This window comes from Dendropsophus ebraccatus, chromosome 9, assembly GCF_027789765.1.
Source record: "Dendropsophus ebraccatus isolate aDenEbr1 chromosome 9, aDenEbr1.pat, whole genome shotgun sequence".
Taxonomy (NCBI): Eukaryota; Metazoa; Chordata; class Amphibia; order Anura; family Hylidae; genus Dendropsophus; species Dendropsophus ebraccatus.
In genome coordinates, this window is record NC_091462.1 from 111,012,013 (window position 1) to 111,035,678 (window position 23,666).

The window sequence follows — 23,666 nt, forward strand, 5'->3', positions numbered from 1 at the left end:
TGGTTAACTGCATTGGGCAAGGTGTATTTTCTTTGAAGCTGCTGCTGCATTACAGAACTGCAGAGATTCAAACACTTTCCCTGCTCCCAGTATCATATTGATACATCATGCCGGGCAGAGAAAGACTCCACCACAGGGCTTCCCCATCCGTGGTCAGTGTCGGACTGGGTTACCTTGGGCCCACCAGGGAATTTGATTCTAGGGGCCCACCCAACATATACCAGATATAACCAGCGCCAAACCTTTTACGTTATTATAGCGACTTTGCACAGAGCTGTGTATGTGACCAGCGATGCTAGCTCACTGCTAGTAACTTGTCAGCAGGTTTACATATAAGAGGGGGAGTTACAAATGATTGTACATAGCTCACAGGCGTGTGCAGCAGTGCTGGAGGATCATATGTATCCTGTAGCTGCTAAACAGGGAGGCCCACCTCCTGGTCAGGGGCCCACCGGGGGATTCCCCTGCTCCCCTGTGGGCCAGTCCGAGCCTGCGTGGGTTTTGTGTTTCACAGAATGTGAAAATAAGACCTTACATTGTTCTGTGCAGCCGATTGGGAGATCTCCTGAATAACAACAACAACAATAAGTAGTCCTCTCCATTGCGACCATGTGCCCAGTAGTCCTGGATATTAAAGTAGCAGTTCCATTTTTTATTCCCCCCACCCCACCCCGCTGCGCACTGGCGCATATACTCTCCAGCCGTGTTTAGTGTCCCGCGGCGCTGCTTTGTTCTGGTCCTGCGCCGCCATTTAAATCCAGCGTGCGCTCACGTCACCCGCTCCTGCGACCCCTCTTCTGTCTCCTGTAATTGAAGGCCGGAAGTCACTCTCTCCCATAGAAAATGCATTGGAAACTGTGACTTCCAACCTTCAATCACAGGAGACAGAAGAGGGTCTCAGGAGCCAGTGACGTGAACACGCGCGGGATTTGAATGGTGCCACAGGACCAGAATGAAGCGGCCTCATAGAACACCAATCACCGCTGGTGAATATATGCGCCAGCTCATGGGGAGGGGGCCATTTGCGTGGTGAGGGTCAATTTTTTTTTCTGAACTGCTTTCATGAGCTCCAGGACACTATGTTCACCAGCTACCAGTCTAGCCAAACTCTTTATTTGGGTAACTAGGTTTATATCCATAAGTAGATTTACCTAGTTGGCCAGCCTCACCACCAGACACCCCCTCTACTTGAGTTGCAAGATCCTGGATTGAATCCATCCCCAAAGGAAAAGATGGCAGATAAGTATTAGGTGGCTGGCTATTCTATTATGACTAGTTATACACTCAGCCAAGGAAGGAATGGAACAACACTGAAAATGAACCCTACACTTGTCTCCACCCACTGTCCCAGCCCTAGGCAGCTGTGGACAACTGGGCGACCGTCCTTGACTTACGGTACAGTATGTGCCAACACAGAACGCAGTAGGGATGGTCAAACAGGCCAGAATGAGCGGACAGCAGAGGTACTGTACATAAACATCATCCAAAGAGAAGTCAAGTCACAAGCCAAAAGGTCAGGGCATGTGAAGTGCTGTGGTTGAATCTCGTTTCTGACACTTCTGAGCAGAAATAATAGCTAAGTGTGCAGTGTCCCAGTTCCAGTTTCACAGCTTCTGTATGTCTGATATTGTTAGGTGGCTGATAGCATTAAGTGTAAAGAAAAAGTTATGTTGACGTACCATGTATTCTGTAAATATATTTCTGTTCCACTTGTCACTCTGCTTAACAAAATATACTGAAGAGTTTTATAAGTGCAAGGGTTAAACATTTTCTGTCGTATCACACCTGGATTTCTGGGCACACCACACCTTTATAAACCAACCAATTGACATGTCAATTCTTTGAGTGGACGGCCGAATCTACCTGAGCATAGAATGGAGTCTATGGGATGGACGGAACTTCAAGTGGGAGCACACACGCAATCCGCCTGAATTTATCCGCGCAGATTCCGTAGTGTGCACATACCTAAATAAATCCCAGAAAAAGCTGGCAAAGTCTTATCATTATAAAGCTCTAAAATAAAAAAATATATGAATAAGGATGACTCACATGTTATGTAGAGAGGTCCTGCAGTTTTCTCTATAGGAATCTTCAGACTGGGGTGCTGGACTCTACACATAAACCAAACCCCATGGTGCTGGCCGAGTGTTGGACGGAAGTGTAATGAGGTTTTAGAGTGGTGTCCAGATTCAGAGTCTTGTTCTTCCTTTGGTATAAGCTGGTAGCGGTACTTCTGCTCATTTACAGGGATATAATCATCTCTTCCCTTCTCCTTTACAAACCAGGAGACAGTCGGTTTATATGGAAAATATTCACTGATGTCACATTGCAGGATTGCGTCTTCATTTAGTGACAGATTTGTTGTGAATATTTCACTCACTGTTGGGCCCCAAGGGAGACCTGTAATATAAGGAAAGACCAAAACTGTAAGGGAAAACCTATGCATATAATTGTATATAGCTGATAAATAAAACGGCCACAGCAGCAGTCGTTGTGTGATGTCTTGTATAATGGATTTACCAGAAGAAAAAAAAAATCAGACATCTGTTTATATTCAGATTGGGAGATTGAGGCAACACTAAAAATGAAATTAAAAAAATATATATATTTGCACTAAGATCTAAGAAGATTTCAATGAGGTATGTTTCGTGGACCCTTCCCAAATTGTCAGAGATATTGATTTGGAATTTAAATTGTGAGAAAATTTACATTTGGTTTTTCAAAAATGTTTTTATGACATCTTTTTCAGTTCTTAACCACAAAAAGGAAAAGTTACTCTTCTTTTTTTTACAAAATCAACAAACCAATAACAAACATTGCGAAAGAAGAGGTCGGAAGGGGGCGGGGGGTTACATTGAGGAATTGGGTCACTGGGGGGGGGGGGGGGGGGGGGGGGAGTGAGGCGCAGAGAAAAAAAAGCTGAGAACTACAGATGTGACCAAGGGTGTATTTATAGTACAAAATGCCCTGTATTGGTCAAGGTTTGGAATAATAGAGTCTTTAAAGCCTCAACATAACAATGTGGGAATCCTGATGCAGTAGGCTTTATTGATGCAAATTAACTAATTCAGATGGTAGGGGAGATTTAAAACTTACAGAGTGGATAGGAATGTCCCAAATATCCACTCCCTCCATTTTAGAGGATGGGACCAAAGTTCATCTGTTTGCCAGTATACAGTCCTCACTTACTTCTCTAAGCAATCACAGCACAACACATCACCTGCTCATCTTGCTTGGTGAAAATGTACTGAACAGTCTGATGATTCATAAAGTACACTGAAAGCATGTGGGGGAGATGGGGTTACCAATGCACTGGGTTTTTGCAAGGTGCTTTGAGTAGAAACAAACTCAAATGCTGCAGCAAAGCAAGAAAACGGTTACAGTGAGATCTGCTGCCGCTGAGATGAGAGGGAAGCCTCATTTTCCTTATGGACACTGAACTTATATGGTCTTCAGGAATAATTGGGCCATTAAAAGGGTCTTCAGTTTTATGTCTGGTGACAAGTAATTACAGATGTTACAACGAGTTGGCACAAAGTGTTAATGTGACAATTTAAATAGATTTTCCATGTTTTTTTGTCCTCTGTAATGTGATATAAGCTGCACAAAGGTGGAACGCAAAGTGACACCATCAAGATGGCGGCGCCCGGCTTTCGTGCAGTGAAAAAAAAAGAATTGGGTAAAGTATAAGATACAGACTGCAAAGGGAGAGATGCACATTAATAATAGGGACAGTGAGTTTTAGGTGATAGGTTCTCTTTAGATTTGCTACATGTGTATGTACTGCTGGATTCTTAACCCCTTGCCTCCACAGCCTGTTACCCCCCCCCCCCCCCCTCGCCTCCGCAGCCTGTTTTGGCCTTAAAGTGCCACTGTAAATTTTTTTTTGCAGAAATCAATAGTACAGGCGATTTTAAGAAACTTTGTAATTGGGTTTATTAGGCAAATATGCCATTAGCTGCATTCAAAAAGACTTTCCCAAGGCCCCCCCCCCTCCTCTCTCTCACTGCTCATTATCAGGAAATCTTTTACATCAGTCGAACCCTGTGTAACCTATGGAGAGGGGAGGGGGGAGGAGGGAGATTAGTCGCCAGCAGAGAGCAGAGAACAAAGGATTACACTGTGGGAGCTGTGTGAAAGCTGCTATTCAGAGATCAGTGCTGACTGTCAGAGGAGATAGCCTGGTGATGTAGCTGTAAATTAACTCTTCGTTGTCCTGTTTTGGTGCCTCATCTTCCTCCACCCCTCCCCTCTCCATAGAGAACCATAAAGACAGGGGGAGAGCTTCAAACTGCTTTTTCAGGATAAAAATTCATTTTTCGGCTAATAAACCCAATTACGTTTCTTAAAATTGCCTGTACTATTGATTTCTGCTAAAATTTTTTTTTTTTAAAACAACAGTGACACTTTAACCCCTTAGGGACCAAGCCTATTTGAGCCTTAATGACCAGGCTCATTTTTCAAAATCTGACCTGTCTCACTTTATGCGCTTATAGCTCTGTGATGCTTTAACATATGCTAGTGATTCTGAGATTGTTTTTTTGTAACATATGGTACTTTATATAAGTGGCAAAATTTGGTCACTATCTTTTGTGTTTTTTGTGAAAAACATAAAAATATCAGGAAAAATTTGAAAAATTTGCACTTTACAAACTTTGAAATTCTTTGCTTCTAAAAAAAGAAAGTCGTATCACATAAATTAGTTACTAGGTCACATTACCAATATGTCCTCTTTATTCTATAATAATTTCGTAAACATATTTTACTTTTCTTGGGTGTTACTGGACTTAGAAATGTATCAGCAAATTATCAATTTTTCATGAAATTTCCAAAACTAATTTTTTTAGGGACCAGTCCTTTTTTAAGTGTGTTTAGGAGGCTTGTATACTTGAAACCCCCATAAATGACCCCATTTTGCAAACTACACACCCTAAGGAATTAATCTAGGGGTATAATGAGCATTTTAACCCTACAGGGGTTTCCCTGGAGGAAAGTATTCACAATTTAAACAAAAATGGAAAATAGAAATTTTCAAATAATATGTTCGTTCAGATTAAAGTATCTCATTTTAGCAAGCAACAGGAGAGAAAAAAGCACCCCAATATATGTAACGCAGGTCCTCCTGAGTACAATGGTACCCCAAATGGGGGCGTAAACCACTGTATGGGCACACAGCAGGGCTCAGAAGGGAAGGAGCGCAAATTAGCATTTTCAGTGCAGATTTTGCTGTACAAGTTTTCAGGCGCCAGGTGCATTTGCAGTGCCCCTGTAGTGTCAGCAGAGAGAAAACCCCCCATAAGTTAGCCCATTTTGGATTGTTAACCCCTCAAAGAATACGTCTTGGGGTGCAGTGAGCATTTTGACCCCAAAGGTATTAGAGGAAAGTATTCAAAATTAGACAGTAAAAATGAAAAACTAGAATTTTTCCAATAATATGTATGTTTAGTTTGAAATTTCTCAATTTCACAAGGAATAGGAAAGAAAAGGCACCCCAAAATCTGTAACGCAGGTTCTTCCGAGTAGAAAGGTACCCCATATGTGGGCATAAACCACTGTATGGGCACACAGCGGGGCTCAGAAGGAAGGGAGCGCCAATTAGCATTTTCAGTGCAGATTTTGCTGTAGAAGTTTCTGAGCGCCAGGTGCGTTTGCAGTGCCCCTGTAGTGTCAGCAGAGTGAAACCCCCCCCCATAAGTCACCCCATTTTGGAAAGTGCACCCCTCAAAGAAGTCATCTTGGGGTGCAGTGAGCATTTTGACCCCACAGGTATTAGAGGAAAGTATTCAAAATTAGACAGTAAAAATGAAAAACTTGAATTTTTCCAATAATGTTTGTTTAGTTTGAAATTTCTCAACTTCACAAGGCAAAGGAGAGAAAATGCACCCCAAAATCTGTAACGCAGGTTCTCCTGAGTACAACGGTACCACATATCTGAGCATAAACCACTGTATGGGCACACAGCAGGGCTCAGAAGGAAGGGAGCGCCAATTGGCATTTTCAGTGCAGATTTTGCTGAACAAATTTCCGAGCGCCAGGTGCGTTTGCAGAGCCCCTGTAGTGTCCGCAGAAGAGAAACCCCCCAAAAGTCACCCCATTTTGGAAAGGGCACCCCTCAAAGAAGTCATCTTGGGGTGCAGTGAGCATTTTGACCCCAAAGGTATTAAAGGGAAAGGATTCAAAATTAGTAAAAAATGAAAAAAATGAATTTTTTCAATAATAATTTTGTTTAGTTTGAAATTTCTCAATTTCACGAGAAACAGGAGAGAAAATGCACCACAAAATTTGTAAAGCAGGTTCTCCTGAGTACAATGGTTCCTCATATGTGGGCATAAACCACTGTATGGGCACACAGCCGGGCTCAGAAGGGAAGGAGCATCATTTTGCTGGTGCAAAACCGCAGCTAGTATCGGTTATTAGAATAGCGCAGTTGCTAAAAAAATTTTTTTTAAATGAGATTACAGGTAATCTGGGGTGGTGACGGGCAACCTGTGAGTGTTTACTTGCTATCTGGGGTGGTGACGGGCAATTTGGGGTGGTACGAGCAGTCTGTGGCAATCTGGGGGTGTTTACTGGCTATCTGGGTTGGTTACAGGCAATCTGGGGTGGTTACGGGCAATCTGGGGGTGTTTACTGGCTACCTAGGGGGTGTTTACTGGCTATCTTGGGGTGTTTACTGGCTATCTGGGGTGGTAACGGACAATCTGGGGGTGTTTACCGACTATCTAGGGGTGTTTACTGGCTATATGGGGTGGTAACGGACAATCTGGGGGTGTTTACTGCCTATATGGGGTGGTAACGGACAATCTGGGGGTGTTTACTGGCTATCTGAGTTGGTGACGGGCAATCTGGGGGGGGTCACAGGCAAACTGGGGTGGTGATGGTCAATCTGGGGGAGGAGTGACAGGCAATCTGGGGTGGGTATGGGCAATCTGGGGTGGTTACGGGCAATCTATAGTGGTTATGGGTAGCCTGTGGCAATCTGGGGGTGTTTACTGGCTATCTGGGGTGGTTACGGGTAATCTGAGCGGTTACAGGTAAACTGGAGTGGTTATGAATAATCTGTGGTGGTTACAGGTAATGCAGAGTGGTTACAGGTAATCTGAGGTGGTTACAGGTAATCCGGGGTGGTTACAGGTAATGTGGGGTGGTTACAGGTAATGTGAGGTGGTTACAGGTAATGCGGAGTGGTTACAGGTAATCTGGGGTGGTTACAGGTAATGCGGGGTGGTTACAGGTAATGTGAGGTGGTTACAGGTAATGCGGAGTGGTTACAGGTAATCTGGGGTGGTTACAGGTAATGCGGGGTGGTTACAGGTAATCTGAGGTGGTTACAGGTAATGCGGGGTGGTTACAGGTAATGCGGAGTGGTTACAGGTAATCTGGGGTGGTTACAGGTAATGCAGGGTGGTTACAGGTAATGTGGGGTGGTTACAGGAAATGTGGGGTGGTTACAGGTAATGCGGGGTGGTTACAGGTAATCTGGAGTGGTTACAGGAAATGTGGGGTGGTTACAGGTAATGCGGGGTGGTTACAGGTAATGTGGGGTGGTTACAGGTAATGCGGGGTGGTTACAGGAAATGTGGGGTGGTTACAGGTAATCTGGGGTGGTTACAGGTAATGCGGGGTGGTTACAGGTAATGCGGAGTGGTTACAGGTAATCTGGGGTGGTTACAGGTAATCTGGGGTGGTTACAGGTAATGCGGGGTGGTTACAGGTAATGCGAGGTGGTTACAGGTAATGTGGGGTGGTTACAGGTAATGCAGGGTGGTTACAGGAAATGTGGGGTGGTTACAGGTAATGTGGGGTGGTTACAGGTAATCTGGGGTGGTTACAGGTAATGCGAGGTGGTTACAGGCAATCCGGGGCACTTGACTTTTTATCCTGTTACCAATGATTTTTGGTGACGGGACAAAAAGTGCCGGCAGCATTTGGAACAAGTGATCAGTGGTATACAGGGCCGTATTTGCCACTAGGCACCCGTGGTCCGGTGCCTAGGGCGGCGCCCTGCGGGGGGGCGGCACCTGCAGTCCGCAGGTGCCTAGGGCGCGACGACGACGTTGTGCAGCCCCAGGGCATCCGGGGTGAGCTCCTTCCGGCACACGCTGCTTCTATCTCAGGCCGGCAGCTCACTCCTGCAGCCCCGCGGTGCCCGAACTTCTTCCTGCTTGGTGCGATGACGTCACGAGCGCTGCAGCAGGAAGAAGTTCGGGCACCGCGGGGCTGCTTTTGGGGGACCTGACCAGTCTGCCTCTGCCTCCGGCTGTTCCCTCTCCCCCCCCCCCCAGCTTCTCCCCCTGCCTGTGCCCCCATCTGCTGCCCCTGACCCCATCTGCTCCCCCTGCCTGTGCCCCCCATCTGCCCCCCCTGCTTGTGCCCCCCATCTGCTCCCCCTGCCCCCATCTGCTCCCCCTGCCTGTGCCCCCCCATCTGCCTCCCCTGCCCCATCTGCTCCCCATCTGCTCCCCCTGCCTGTGTCCCCCATCTGCTCCCCCTGCCTGTGCCCCCATCTGCTCCCCCTGCCCCCATCTGCTCCCCCTGCCCCCATCTGCTCCCCCTGCCCCCATCTGCTCCCCCTGCCTCTGCCCCCATCTGCTCCCCCTGCCTCTGCCCCCCATCTGCTCCCCCTGCCCCCATCTGCTCCCCCTGCCTGTGCCCCCCATCTGCTCCCCCTGCCTGTGCCCCCCATCTGCTCCCCCTGCCTCTGCCCCCATCTGCTCCCCCTGCCTGTGCCCCCCATCTGCTCCCCCTGCCCCATCTGCTCCCCCTGCCTGTGCCCCCCATCTGCTCCCCCTGCCTGTGCCCCCCATCTGCTCCCCCTGCCTCTGCCCCCATCTGCTCCCCCTGCCTGTGCCCCCCATCTGCTCCCCCTGCCCCCATCTGCTCCCCCTGCCCCATCTGCTCCCCCTGCCTGTGCCCCCCATCTGCTCCACCTGCCTCTGCCCCCATCTGCTCCCCCTGCCTGTGCCCCCCATCTGCTCCCCCTGCCCCATCTGCTCCCCCTGCCTGTGCCCCCCATCTGCTCCCCCTGCCTGTGCCCCCCATCTGCTCCCCCTGCCTGTGCCCCCCATCTGCTCCCCCTGCCTCTGCCCCCATCTGCTCCCCCTGCCTGTGCCCCCCATCTGCCCCCCCTGCCCCCATCTGCTCCCCCTGCCTGTGCCCCCCATCTGCTCCCTCTGCCTGTGCCCCCTGCCTGTGCCTCCCATCTGCCCCCATCTGCCCCCTCTGCCTGTGCCCCCCATCTGCTCCTATCTGCCCCCCCTGCCCCCATCTGCTCCCCCTGCTTGTGCCCCCCATCTGCTCCCCCTGCTTGTGCCCCCCATCTGCTCCCCCTGCTTGTGCCCCCCATCTGCTCCCCTGCCCCCATCTGCTCCCTCTTCCTGTACCCCCAGCGGCTCCCCCTGCCTCCCCAGATTCTCACCCTGCCCCTGCCACCCCCAACTGCTCCCCCTTTCCGTCACACCAGCTGCTCCCCCCTGTCACCCCAGCTTTTCCCCCGTCTCCCCCAGCTGCCTCCCTTCCCCAGTCCCCCCCAGCGGCCTCCCTTCCCCAGCCCCCCTCAGCTGCCTCCCTTCCTCAGTCCCCCCCAGCTGCCTCCCTTCTTCAGCCCCCCTCAGCTGCCTCCCTTCCTCAGCCCCCCCAGCTGCCTCCCTTCCTCAGCCCCCCCAGCTGCCTCCCTTCCTCAGCCCCCCCAGCTGCCTCCCTTCCTCAGCCCCCCCCCAGCTGCCTCCCTTCCTCAGCCCCCCCCAGCTGCCTCCCTTCTTCAGCCCCCCTCAGCTGCCTCCCTTCCTCAGCCCCCCCCAGCTGCCTCCCTTCCTCAGCCCCCCCCCAGCTGCCTCCCTTCCTCAGTCCCCCCCAGCTGCCTCCCTTCCTCACCTCCCTTCCTCAGTCCCCCCCAGCTGCCTCCCTTCCCCAGTCCCCCCCAGCTGCCTCCCTTCCCCAGTCCCCCCCAGCTGCCTCCCTTCCCCAGTCCCCCCCCAGCTGCCTCCCTTCCTCAGTCCCCCCCAGCTGCCTCCCTTCCCCAGTCCCCCCCAGCTGCCTCCCTTCCTCAGTCCCCCCCAGCTGCCTCCCTTCCCCAGTCACCCCCATCTGCCCGCCTGCAGACTAGTTGTGGTCAGAGAAGTCTTCATGATGGCTGCCAGATGGAGAAGAAAGCAAAAAGTGAGCGACGGCAATTGGAGAAGACGTCACCTGTGAGTCATTAGTAACTGCACTGTAATCACCTCTATAGTGTGCAGAGCCTGTGTACCATTGGGGTCTCAATGGGTCAGTGTAATGTTTGCGGTAGTGTACTGACACAGCCCCGTTGACACTACAGTACACTAGCGCAAACTTTAAACTAGGACTCAACTACAAGAGCTACAGGCACTACAACTCCCAGCATATGCTGAGGGCTGCAGACTGTCAGTACATGCTGGGAGTTGTAGTGCCTGCAGCTGTTGTAGTTGGGCCCTAGGTGGCATATAAGTATACATAGATCTGTGGGGGCTCAGTGCAGGGAAGTGACCCCAGAACATCTTTAATATGGTAGGGGGAGATGTTTTTGTTCTGTCCCCTATTAGTGATGTTCTGGGGTCACTTCCCTGCACTGAGCCCCCACAGATCTATGTATTCTGATCTCCCACAAAGCATCCAGTGTATGATGCACCTAGGACCCAACTACAAGAGCTGCAGGCACTACAACTCCCAGCATATGCTGAGGGCTGTAGACTGTAAGTAAATGCTGGGAGTTGTAGTGCCTGCAGCTGTTGTAGTTGGGTCCTAGGTGCATTATACACTGGATGCTTTGTGGGAGATCAGAATACATAGATCTGTGGGGGCTCAGTGCAGGGAAGTGACCCCAGAACATCACTAATAGGGGATAGGGGGAGATGTTTTGTTCTATCCCCTATTAGTGATGTTCTGGGGTCACTTCCCTGCACTGAGCCCCCACAGATCTATGTATTCTTATATACCACAAAGCATCCAGTGTATAATGCACCTAGGACCCAACTACAACAGCTGCAGGCACTACAACTCCCAGCATGTACTGACAGTCTGCAGCCCTCAGCATATGCTGGGAGTTGTAGTACAGTGTAGACAGATGTATTGCTAGACCTTCAGTGCTGATGGTTGTCACCCACAGATTGCAGCCACCAGGAGTCTCTGCACACAGTAATTTATTAAAGGGTGGTCCACTGAGAAACTACAACTCCCAGCATACCCTGAGAGCTGTATAATTGTAGGGATTTGTCACAGATACAGATGAATTCAGGAAAGGAGCGGGTCAGCATGTCGTGTCTCACTGGTTCTATATTGGTGGGCCCCAGGTCCCCCAGTCCGACACTGGACAGAAGCGGTCCCCAAACTAAGACGTCCCCGGCCTCCTTCCTTTCTCCATCACGTCTGTTTGATGAGAACAGCGGGCATCAAGCAGAGCGGCACACAAGTGCCAGGGTATATACCATGCATGCAACCTGCCAGTGCCGGGGGGGGGGGGGGGGGCGCCTCAGCGAGCAAGGTGCCTAGGGCAGCATGAACTCTAAATGCAGGCCTGGTGGTATATAGTATATACCGCTGATCACTTGTGCCAGGACCACATCGGCTAGTCCCTGATCATTGCCCCATGCTCTCCGCCACCTCTGGTAGTGGAGAGAATGAGAGTTTGATCTTTTTTTAACGGTACAAACACACTTGCTGTATCCGCAGCGAGTTTCTGGCTGCGTACTCGCAGTGAGACTCGCTGAGGATCCCGGCCATGTGTACTCAATGGCAGACAAACTTGCAGCAGGGATGTACATCCCTGCTTCGAGTTAGTCCGCAGCTCGCCCCGTTAAATCCCCGGCCGCCGGAGACTATACACCAGCTAATCCCGGCTATGGGGCTCCTGACATCTTCACGGCCCGTTCAGCCAATCAGTGCTGCGGTGGAGCAGCGCACTGATTGGCTGAGCGGGACGTGTCGGGAATCAGCGAAGGACCAGATGATGTATAGTCGGGACCAGGTGATGTATAGTCTCCGGCGGCCGGGGGGTTAACGGGTCGCCCATTGAGTACACAGGGCCGGGATCCTCAGCGAGTCTCACTGCGAATACGCAGCCAGAAACTCGCTGCCGATACGGCAAGTGTGTTTGTACCCTAAGGAATTAATCACTGTGAACACTAAGGTTATTCCGGGGGGGACATGTATTCATCTCCTCTCACTGTGGATTAACGGTGAGAGGAGATGAAAGCATGCAGTGCCCGTTACCGGTGGCCGCCTTTATACTGGTAATAACGGTGATCGTCGGTGCGGGGACTGGCCGGGACTGAGCCCACACTCTGCCCCAACTTCTCAGCGACCTCCGGTAGCTGAGAGGAGGGGGCTGCGGGCATTACCGGTGCTGCTGCACTATTCTGCACCATTGCCATAAAGAGCTGATGGCAGCAGAATTGAGCCCATTAGTGATCACCGTAAAAATTCATATCAGCGGTCACTAATAACATAATACATGTATTCTCTGGGTCACTACAGTTACGGCGATACCACATTTGTGTAGTTTTTTTTAATTATTATCTCTTTGGGGCAATAGAAACTATCTTCCTAGCAAAAACCCACAAAGACTGTCGCCACATTGCAAGATCCATAGCGTTCTTATCTTTTGCGGAGAATCCTCCGCTCCGGGCAGTTACAGGAGGGGGTCAGCGGTCACATTAAAAGGCGTACGCATCGGAATAAAGCTCATTAGTGGCCGCCGTAAAAAGGCAGCACGGCCGTCACTAAGGGGTTAACCCCTTAACGACACAGGACGTAAATATACGCCCTGGCGTCGTTAAGGGCGTTCAGAGAAGGGCCGTGCGGCAACCCCGCTCTGAATACCGCGATCCCGGATGCTATCCGTACTGGCGCTGATCCCAGCTCGGCATTCTATTGCTTTCGGCTGCAGCAGCCGAATGCAATGGAACACTGATTTCATCGATTTATGCTGTATAACTATACTGCATAGATCTCAATGAGAGATCAGTGTACTTATACTAGAAATCGCCCGTCGGTATATGTATGGCTGCGAGGGTCCCCTTCACTCGGTGACAGAAGCTTTTCCTGTCACTGAGTACCTTAAACGCCGCCCTCGCTATAGATCGCAGTGTTTAAGGGGTTAATGAGAGGCAGCTGTGGGATCGCAGCTGCCTCTCATTATCCTCGGATCCCCGGACACTGATGACAGCTCTCACTGCAGCGGTCCTGCACACATCTACAGCCCCTTCAGTCAGGAATGTGCACATACCTTCCTGCTGCACTTGGCATGTGCAGCAGGAACGTATATTTACATATTGCTGATGTGAAGGGATTAAGAAAGTTGGAGAGAAAATTTAAAAATTTAATTTTTTGGGGCAGATATTCTATTTTAATCCATTTTTTCCCCCTCTAACACAGCAAATACTAACTGAGAAATACAACTCACTATTTATTCCTCTTATTCCAATATATATGGCTGCAGTGTGTCACCTGACTCAACCACAGGCTTCAGACATGACAGAGACCTGGTGATCTGTGCTGTAATACATTATATATTGTATGAGCTATCAGTGTTACAGCTCATACAACGATCAGGTCGGCTTTGGGGGTGGGGGGTGAAGGGGAAGTCGGAGGGAGCAGATCTCCCTCCGGATTCCTCATAGACGCCGACAGCGCCGATGGGGTTAACTGCCCGGGGGGCAGCGCGGCTTTCCACTGGGCAGTGGCAGCGGGAGGAGACAGTGTGAGATAGCTGCCTACCGCTGCCCGATTGCTGCTAGGTACAGAGGGGGGAGGCAGGGAAAGCACGACATTCCAGAACCGTCATATTGCAGGAACATTTCTGGAATGTCATTTTGCGGGAAGGGGTTAAGAGAAAAATGTTATTTTCTAAAATAATTTATTATTGATTCTGTGTGAGCAGAGAAGGACTCACCATAGACTTGTATAGTTCCTGTAGACTTCTCTATGTATGTCTCCAGGCTGAGATGCTGCACTCTGCAGATGATCTCTGCTCCATCGTGGTCTCTTATAGATGGGGTGACTGGCAGGATGGCGGTACAGCTGTACGTGTTGTCAGGCTGTCTCTCTGCACTGGGTGTAATATTCTCCATTAGTACCAGATTATCCACCTCCTTCCTCTTCAGGTACCAGGACACAGCGAGATTATTAGGAAAGTAGTGAGAGATTCTGCTCTGTAATGTGACATCAGTGCCCACAAGGAAAACTGGTTTTTCTATGTCTTCTATCACTGGGCGCCAGGGGAAATCTAGGAATAAGTCATAGAACAATGACTGATGGGTAATATTACAGGAGGTCACTTACTTATTTTCCAGGTTTTACCATGTCTTAAAGGAGAATAGGCCGGTCTGGAATTCTCCTTTAATCCTTCTTCTGCACATAGTATATTACACCATGAAGTCTCTGCCTTATTGCCAGCTACACAGAAGCTTTCCAGGCATATTTGATCAGTCCAGGTCTGAGTGTTCAAACCTTTACCGACCGGGAGAAGGAGCAGGGAGAGGACCACGCTGCAGCGCATACACTTTCCGCTCTGAGCTGGACTTTACAGGGAGCTCTATGGATCTTGACCTTTTTTCTAACTCAGAGCGGGGAGAGGATGTGCTGCAGCTCTGTCATCTCCCAGCTCTTTCTCACGATCACTATGGATGTAAACACTCAGACTCGGACAGATCAAAACTTTTGACATGTCTCTATATAAACCCTTTATTAATCACAAACACAATTAAAGTGGCCCTTTGGTATCAGCGGCTCCACATGGTAAGAGAGCACAGTACTAACACAGACTGCTGACAGAGGCATGGCAAAAAGAGGTGTGATAATGTGTCAGCGCCCAGGCCCTGTCTCCTCAGATAGGAATGCACTTCAGAAGCAGCAGGATTTCTGTGTCCATTATGCTCTATGGAGGGGGGAGGGGCCGAGGGGGATGAGTAAGCACAGAGAGGAGAAAAGGCAGCCCTGCAAAACACATCATCCTGCAATCTTATCTCACCAAGTTCTCAGACCTGCACTGACCTTTCTGACCTGAAAATCCAGTGTTTTATGTGCTCAGACAGTCTGCAAACTGTACAGCTGCTTGTCTCCTTTTCCTGCTCACTCATTCCCCTCGGCCCCTCCCCCTCCTGCAAAAGTACAGTTTGAGTACAGAAAGAGGCTTTTGCCTAATAAAATCTATTAAAGAGTTTCTTGAAATTGCTTCTACTATTGATTTCTGTAAAAAGAAATTAAATGAGAGTTACACTTTAAATGTATGGTATCCTTAGACTGCAGCCTTATGATGCAGATACATTTGAAAATAACAGGGCACTGGGGGCCTCTACCTAGGCTATCTTATAACAGTGTCTAAAACTTATAATAAAAGTGATGCAAGTATTTTTAGCACAAATTACAAATGGTAATCTGCATTATTGATTATCACTGACCCATTCCAGACATAAAGAACAAGAATATGATGGTTAAACTGTAATTTTGCATTCCCACAGATCATTATTACCTGTATCCCTTATGCACAGCTCTCTCCTCTCTGGTTCAGCCATTGCCTTGTGTCTCCAGGTTACTGTGATCCTATAGTTGGGGTCAGTGATCTCCTCCTCTGTGACTCTGCACTCACTTATCACATTACATGTACCATCAGCATTGTCTGTGTAGGTTTCTCTGGATGTTATAGAACTGTATGAGCTGCGGCTCCACTGGATTGCTATAAGTTTAGGGTAAAAACTCTGCAGACTGAGAATACAAAGAACTCCTTCTCCCTGACTGAGAGACCATTGTATGGGGCCCGACATCTGGGGAGAAGCTGGGGAAGAGATACAGGTTACACAGAATACATTTATTTAGTTTGGTAAATTTGTTGATTGCATAGAATCATTCATGTTCATGTTTGACAATACACAAGAGATAATTGAAGACCATTCTATAGGCTGCATGTTATAGAACAGGAAGAGCTCAGCAGACTGATACTGCATATAGAGATGCTAGAAACATTCCAGGATAACTTGTCATGTGTTTACGTACTGTAATAGAGAAGCAGGGCTGCAGTCAGAGGTCTGTGTGGTCACATGACAGCAATGGGGAAGGGGGTGTGTTCAGCATGAACCAATCAGGAAGTGAGAATCACAAAGCTGTGCAGGAGGACAGTAACAAACATTTCTATACAGCAGTGTGAGTGCAGGCACATTATAGAAGCAGGGTGTATAGCCGAGTGTGAGTGCAGGCACATTATAGCAGCAGTGTGTATGCAGTGTCCCAGAACAGCCCTTCTTATGCTCACACTTTCATTATAAACAGTTCTGTTCTGGAAAGCTATGGTCCACTGCAAACTGCGTGTATTGTGTCCCCCTTCTCAGTATTTAGGTCTGCCATTTCAGTCATTTATTGCATGTGAATTCAGGTATCAGTGTCAAAAGGTATTATGTCGCCTCCTAGTGTTCAAGGATGGTACTCCTCATGTATATTCCTCTGTATATGCCTAATGGTGTGATGAGTCAATGGCTGGATGTCACGTGACTGTGCCCTGCTTCCATGGTAACACCAATGGTCATCGAGCTTTTGGCTGGGGTTACCATGTGACTTCCTGTGCTACCTCAGTCTATTCCCTGCCACAGAGGGGGTAGGTCGTGAGTCGAGTCTTGTCCTCCACCTTCAGGAGACAAGTTGTGTTTGTCCTCTCTCCCTGCTAAGAGAGAGAGACCTGCGTGTGCTCTGCTGCTCCAGTCCACTGGCTGTGTTCCTGTCTCAAGTCTCAAGATTCTCATCTGGGTGTCGATTCTTCAGTCATTCTTCAGCTCCTCTCATCATCATCTTCCCAAATCATCAACAGCAAGTATTTCATTCAAGTCTCATTCCACCCAGCATCTCTGCTTCAGTATCACTACTACTCCCATTATTCAGCACGCTAATCTCACAGCCTATTGCAGCATCACCCATTATTCTGCTTTATTCAAGATTGCCATATTCCCGGTTGCATCCGGAGAGACTGTTACTACTAGTTACCACCGTTACAATAAATACACAACTACCGTTGTTTCTGAACCTTGGCATTGGTGTGATCATTGGTGTCCTGACTAAGGACAACGAAGAATCGCATGCCCAGTATTCCCGCATGGTCAGGAGCCCGGCTTCCAGCTGTAGCACCCTCGTGCCTAAACCATGACCACTACTTCCTACAGCTGCCCCGATTCCTGCACCCATCCAACATCTGTATTGCGGAGTGGCCCCCAGGGGCCAGGGCACCGCATGTATAGCTGAGTGTGTGTGCAGGCATATTATAGCAGCAGTGTGTATAGCCGAGTATGAGTGCAGGCACATTATAGCAGCAGTGTGTATAGCTGAGTGTAAGTGCAGGCACATTATAGCAGCAGTGTGTATAGCCGAGTGTGAGTGCAGGCACATTATAGCAGCAGTGTGCATACGGGAACCTGACCCTGCGGGATCCCAGATTCTTCATTGCCCTTAGTCAAGGCACCAATAAGTAGACCAATGCCAACGGGAGTTGTGCGTTTATTAACACGGTGAATACTAGTAGCAACAGTCTCTGGATGCAACCAGGAATAGGCAGAGTCAAATACAACTGAGGAGATGGGTGGTGCTGAAATAGGCCATAATATGATAGTGACACTGTAGTTAGGGAGATCTTTACAGAGGATGGGAGTAGTAGTTCCCTTGAGAATGATGCTGGGTATAGCGATAATGAGGAGGATACTTGCTGAAACGAGTATGGAGACTGAGGAGATGTACCCAGAATTGAGAATAGACGAGAATCTTGAGAATAAGTCGGGTCTGGACTGGACCGGAATACGTTTTGGAGATAATGAACTGAAGAATACTAAGCAGCGGCCTTCTCCCTGAGGAGCAGCAAGGTAACACACCCTTCCCTCTTGAAGGTAGAGGGAGGACTGACTGACCCCAGCCAAAAGCTTGACGGCTATTGCGGTTGCTATGGCAGCAGGGCCAGCGTCAGCACCTGGCTAACTAGGGCAAATGCAGGGGCCCACAGCTCCTCTAGGGGCCCAGTCCCGTTTGTTACTACATTTTTTTGTTAGTAAAAAAGAAATAAAAGTGTAGTAACAAAGGGGACTGGGCCCCTACAGGCCGCATGTGACAGTTAGGGGCCCACCGATCCATACTGGGGTCCCCGGGCACCTGTCTTCCTTCACAAATCTTCCCTACATCCCTACAGCCGAGTAGAAAAGGACCTTTTAGTGTGAAGGACCTTTGATGATGTCACGGGCCATGTGATCGGACACATGACCTAATAGAGGGCAGCAGGTAGGCTCTGCAAACTAAGTGTTCTGTATGTGCTGGTTCTTCTAGTTGTTTTCTGTATAGAGGTCCTGCTGTAATATATATATATATATATTGTGGACAGGTCACTGGTAAAGTGCTCGAGGGGATGTACATCTCACCCAGGTTAATACGTAGCGTGAGATGGTGAGTCCAGGAGGCATCTGTGCTCAGCAGTGTTATGCTGCTGAGCTATTATTTATTATTGCCGGGCCTGGACTTACATGGAATGGCAGGTAGGTTTTGGTAGTGGGACTTGCCATTCCCTTCCCCCCCGATCCAGGTCAGGTTTTGGGGTCAGGTGTTTCTGACCCTAATCAGCCTGAGAAGGTAAAAGCCCTGCAGAGGATCCAGTGTTTGCTCTCAGCCAGGAGTGATCAGCCTGGGTGTCTGTTTGGGAGCAACCTGGGAATAAAGCCTCTGCTGGAGCATATATATATATATACCCTGCGGTATCCAGGTGAAAGACGCACTGTGATAAGTGTTAGATAGGTGAGCTAACCTGTTAGTAAGCGCCCAGACGGGCAAGACCTTTTTGTTTGTTTTATTCTTAAACCACGGTGCTGCTGTATTTTGTTTGATGGACGGTTTATGCTGCAAATAAACTCCAAGCTGTTATTTTACAAGTCCAAGTCTGCTGTGAACTGTGTCCACACACACCATCCCCCGGGAAGATCCCTACAATTGGTGCTGCGGAGCGGGCAAAAAAACGGTTGCTATGGGCAACGGTGTGCATCAACTTGGCTGCAGCGGCTTATGTCCTGGGTGAAGGCTTCTGCTTCACTCCAAAAACAGTCAAGCAACATGGAGGAGATGATGAAGCAGTTAATGCAAGTGAGTTTGCAACAACAACAGGCATTGGCCGCACAACAACAGGCATTGGCCGCACAACAACAGGCTCAGGCAGCCGCTAAACAGGATCAGGCAGCCGCTAACCTGCGCCATGAACAGACAATGGCTGCACATCAGCAAGCAATGGCTCAACAACAGAAACTCATTGAGCACCTGATAGCGAAACAAGAGGCGCCTGCAGGTGCTAATCCCCAGCTGGTGGCAGTAGCCGCGCCAGAGACTTTGTCTGTGAGAAGAGCTGTGCAGCGAGCGCTGCAAAAGATGACTGCTGATGACGATGTTGAGGCCTACTTAACTGTCTTTGAGCGTGTGGCTGAGAGAGAAAAGTTACCCTCCACTGAGTGGGCAGAAGTGATTGCTCCATATTTAACAGGCGAACCTCAAAAGGCCTATTATGACCTCAGTGAGCAAGAGGTCAAGGACTACCCTCGGCTAAGAGCAGAGATACTCGCCCGACTAGGAGTTACTACAGTCTGGACAAGTCAGTGAGGTCCCAGATGTATGACCTGATTCATCTGGCAAGAAAATGGTTGGAGCCAGACACCTCTACTCCTGCACAGATCCTAGAGAGGGTCGTGATGGATCGCTACCTACGAGCACTCCCTGCTGATCTGCAACGCTGGGTGGGACAAGGTGACCCTAGGAGTGCCGACGAACTTGTCAACCTTGTCGAGAGGTTTCAGGCGACTGAGGACTACCTCCGTGATGTTCCTGCAGCACCTTCACCTCCCCGGAGTGCCAGATCTGTGCCATCATCTGGTAAGAGACTTCCATCTATTGGGGGAGTGTGGAGGGGTGCTGATAGAGGGAAGAGCGCTCAGGAGGCGTCTCAGGGGCAAAAGACTGGTGGTGGTCCCCGGTGGCTAAGTGGCCCTAAAAAGGACTCCCTGCCAAGGAGACCAGGCCCTATCCAGTGCTGGAGATGCCATGAGACGGGACATGTGTCTGCCCATTGCCCTCTTATCACTGAGCCTATGGAGTGTGACGCTAGCCGGCGTCAGTCGCTATTTGCGGAACCGTCTTTTGTTGCTGTCACTGGACTAGAGACTGAACCGCAAGTCTGCCACATTACTGTCAATAACTTCCCTGTTAAGGCGTTGCTGGACTCAGGAAGCCTTGTCACCCTGGTGCATGCCAGCCTGGTGACTGGGGACTTTGTGCCAGAAAGACATATGAGCGTGGTATGCATACATGGCGATACAAAGGTTTACCCTATAGTACTGGCTAATGTCGGGACTGAACTAGGCGCTGTACAATATGAAGTGGGTGTGGTTAAAAACCTTATGCATAATGTGATATTGGGGCGTGATTTTCCATTGTTCTGGGCTCTATGGGGAAAACAACAATCCCCTGAAAGGAGTGAGGATACCCCTAAGTCTATTGCATTACCCACGGTAAATGATAAAAATGTACAGGATGAAAATGATGCTTTTCCTTTGCTGGTCCTGGCTGGTGAGGAAGAGGCTCCTCCTACTGAGCAGAATGTTCCAGACTTAGAGGTGTCTAGAGATAATTTTGGTACTGCACAATTACAGGACCCCACTCTCAAAAATGCGAGAGAGCAGGTCACTGTTATGAATGGGGTACCTCAGGAACCAGAAGCTGAGAAAAAGTTTCCACATTTTTCTATGACTAATGATCTCTTCTATAGAGTCACTAAGATTAATGATGAGGTTGTGGAACAGCTTCTGGTGCCTAAGTCGTACCGGCGTCAGGTACTCGACATGGCCCATAATCATGTCCTTGGGGGCCACTTGGGGACAGATAAAACGCAGGAGAGAGTCCTCCAGAGGTTTTATTGGCCTGCGATTTATGCTGACATAAAAAAATACTGTGAGTCGTGCCCCACATGTCAGCTTAGGGCTCCAGTGTCGCATTTCCGCAGTCCTTTGGTTTCGCTCCCCATCATAGAGGTACCTTTTGACCGGATCGCAATGGACTTGGTGGGTCCCATTGTAAAGTCGGCTAGGGGACACCAGTACATTCTAGTTGTATTAGACTACGCGACCCGCTATCCTGAGGCTGTACCCCTAAGAAACACTGCCTCTAAAACCATTGCACGGGAATTGTTTTATATGTTTTCCAGGGTGGGGATCCCCAAGGAAATCTTGACTGACCAAGGTACCCCATTTGTGTCAAAGGTGATGAAAGAGCTATGCAAACTGTTTAAAATCTCACACCTACGTACCTCTGTATATCACCCACAGACAGACGGGTTAGTGGAGAGGTTTAATAAAACCCTGAAACATATGTTAAAAAAGGTGGTGGAAAAGGATGGTCGTGATTGGGATCACTTACTACCTTACCTGATGTTTTCTATTAGGGAAGTACCCCAAGCGTCCACAGGGTTCTCTCCCTTCGAATTAGTCTATGGTCGTCACCCTAGGGGTTTGTTGTATATAGCGAAAGAGACATGGGAAAGTGAGTCCACCCCATACAAGAGTGTTATAGAGCATGTAGCACAAATGCAGGACCGTATAGCCACTGTAATGCCCCTAGTAAGGGAACACCTCCAGAGGGCGCAAGAGGGCCAAAGCAGAATTTACAATCGTTCTGCAAGAATCAGGACATTTAGCCCAGGTGACCGGGTCCTCATACTTGTTCCCACGGTAGAAAGCAAATTCTTAGCAAAGTGGCAGGGTCCCTATGAAATTGTAGAGAAGATCAGTGAGGTCAACTACAAGGTACACCAACCAGGTAGAAGGAAGCCTTTCCAAGTTTATCACATAAACTTGATCAAGCCCTGGAAAGACAGGGAATCCTTGGTGGCGACAAATCCTGTTGGTCATCTGTCACCACCAATCCCTCCGGTCAGGATTGGTGACACCCTATCAGTGTCACAGAAGCAGGAAGCTAAGGAGTTCCTGCAGAAAAATAAAGACAAGTTTTCTGACCTCCCAGGGCGTACGCATCTCATTAGTCATCATATTGAAACTGAGCCTAGAAGCAGAGTAAACCTTAAACCCTATAGGATACCAGAAGCACGGAGGGAGGCGGTATCATCCGAGGTAAAACATATGCTTGACCTAGGAGTCATTGAGGTGTCCCAGAGCGAGTGGTCCAGCCCGATTGTGTTAATCCCAAAGCCCAATGGAACTTGGAGGTTCTGTAATGATTTTAGAAAGTTAAATGAGATCTCAAAGTTCGATGCCTACCCCATGCCCAGGGTAGATGAGTTGATAGAAAGGATGGGTAATGCCAGGTACATAACCACCCTCGATCTTACTAAGGGCTACTGGCAGATCCCCCTCACTCCTAAGGCTAGAGAGAAGACCGCATTCTCCACCCCTGATGGGCTCTTCCAATACGTAGTGATGCCATTCGGGTTACATGGAGCCCCTGCCACTTTTCAGAGGTTGATGGACTTGATTCTGCGACCACATCGTGATTACTCCGCGGCCTACCTCGATGATGTGGTCATTTTTAGCCCTGATTGGGAAAGTCACCTCTGTAAGGTCCAGGCGGTGTTAGATGCCATAAGTGATGCAGGGTTAACCATCAATGCAGAGAAGTGTGCACTAGCCTTAGAGGAGGCCAAATACCTGGGCTACATTATTGGAAGGGGGTTAGTGAAACCACAACTAAATAAAATTGAGGCAATACAGAATTGGCCTCAACCCCTCACAAAGAAACAGGTCAGAGCTTTCCTGGGTATTACGGGCTATTACCGAAGGTTTGTGCCAAATTTTGCTTCAGTTGCAGCCCCACTAACTGACCTGACAAAGGGTGCGAAGTCCGCAATGGTGACATGGACTCCAGAGGCCGAGAAGGCTTTTCAAAGCCTTAAATCTGCCCTGTGCCAACAACCTGTGCTAGTTACCCCTGACTTTAGGCGAGAGTTTCTAGTACAGACAGACGCCTCTAATACAGGGTTAGGTGCCGTCCTCTCACAGGTCGTGAATGGCGAGGAGCACCCGGTGATGTACTTGAGTAGGAAGCTATCCCCGGCCGAGAAAAACTACGCCATTGTGGAGCGAGAATGTCTGGCAGTGAAGTGGGCCCTAGAGTCCCTGAGGTACTACTTACTAGGCAGGAGATTCAGGTTAGTGACAGACCATGCCCCCCTAACATGGATGAAAATAAACAAGGAGAAAAATGCAAGGGTGACTAGATGGTTTCTGTCCCTCCAAAACTTTAATTTCATGGTGGAACACCGGCCAGGAAAGTTACAGGCAAATGCTGACGCCCTATCAAGGGTACACTGTCTGTGGGGACAATACGCTCAGCCCTCCGGTCTGAAGAAGAGGGGGGGGATATGTGGACAGGTCACTGGTAAAGTGCTCGAGGGGATGTACATCTCACCCAGGTTAATACGGAGCGTGAGATGGTGAGTCCAGGAGGCATCTGTGCTCAGCAGTGTTATGCTGCTGAGCTATTATTTATTATTGCCGGGCCTGGACTTACATGGAATGGCAGGTAGGTTTTGGTAGTGGGACTTGCCATTCCCTTCCCCCCGATCCAGGTCAGGTTTTGGGGTCAGGTGTTTCTGACCCTAATCAGCCTGAGAAGGTAAAAGCCCTGCAGAGGATCCAGTGTTTGCT

The 23,666-nt window shown here is 49.1% G+C and overlaps 1 protein-coding gene across 5 annotated transcripts in view; it reads right to left on the reverse strand.

Annotated features, from left to right (window-relative positions):
- The window catches only part of LOC138801497 (uncharacterized), a 120,649-nt gene that overhangs the window by 42,621 nt on the left and 54,362 nt on the right, over nt 1-23,666 (reverse strand). For all 5 annotated transcript variants that reach the window (XM_069984399.1, XM_069984398.1, XM_069984397.1 and 2 more), the window contains exons 14-16: nt 15,485-15,787; nt 13,907-14,239; nt 2,050-2,400 (exon numbers count right to left, since the gene is read on the reverse strand). In XM_069984399.1, coding sequence (XP_069840500.1) covers nt 2,050-2,400; nt 13,907-14,239; nt 15,485-15,787 — 987 coding nt within the window. The remainder of the gene's footprint in view (nt 1-2,049; nt 2,401-13,906; nt 14,240-15,484; nt 15,788-23,666) is intronic.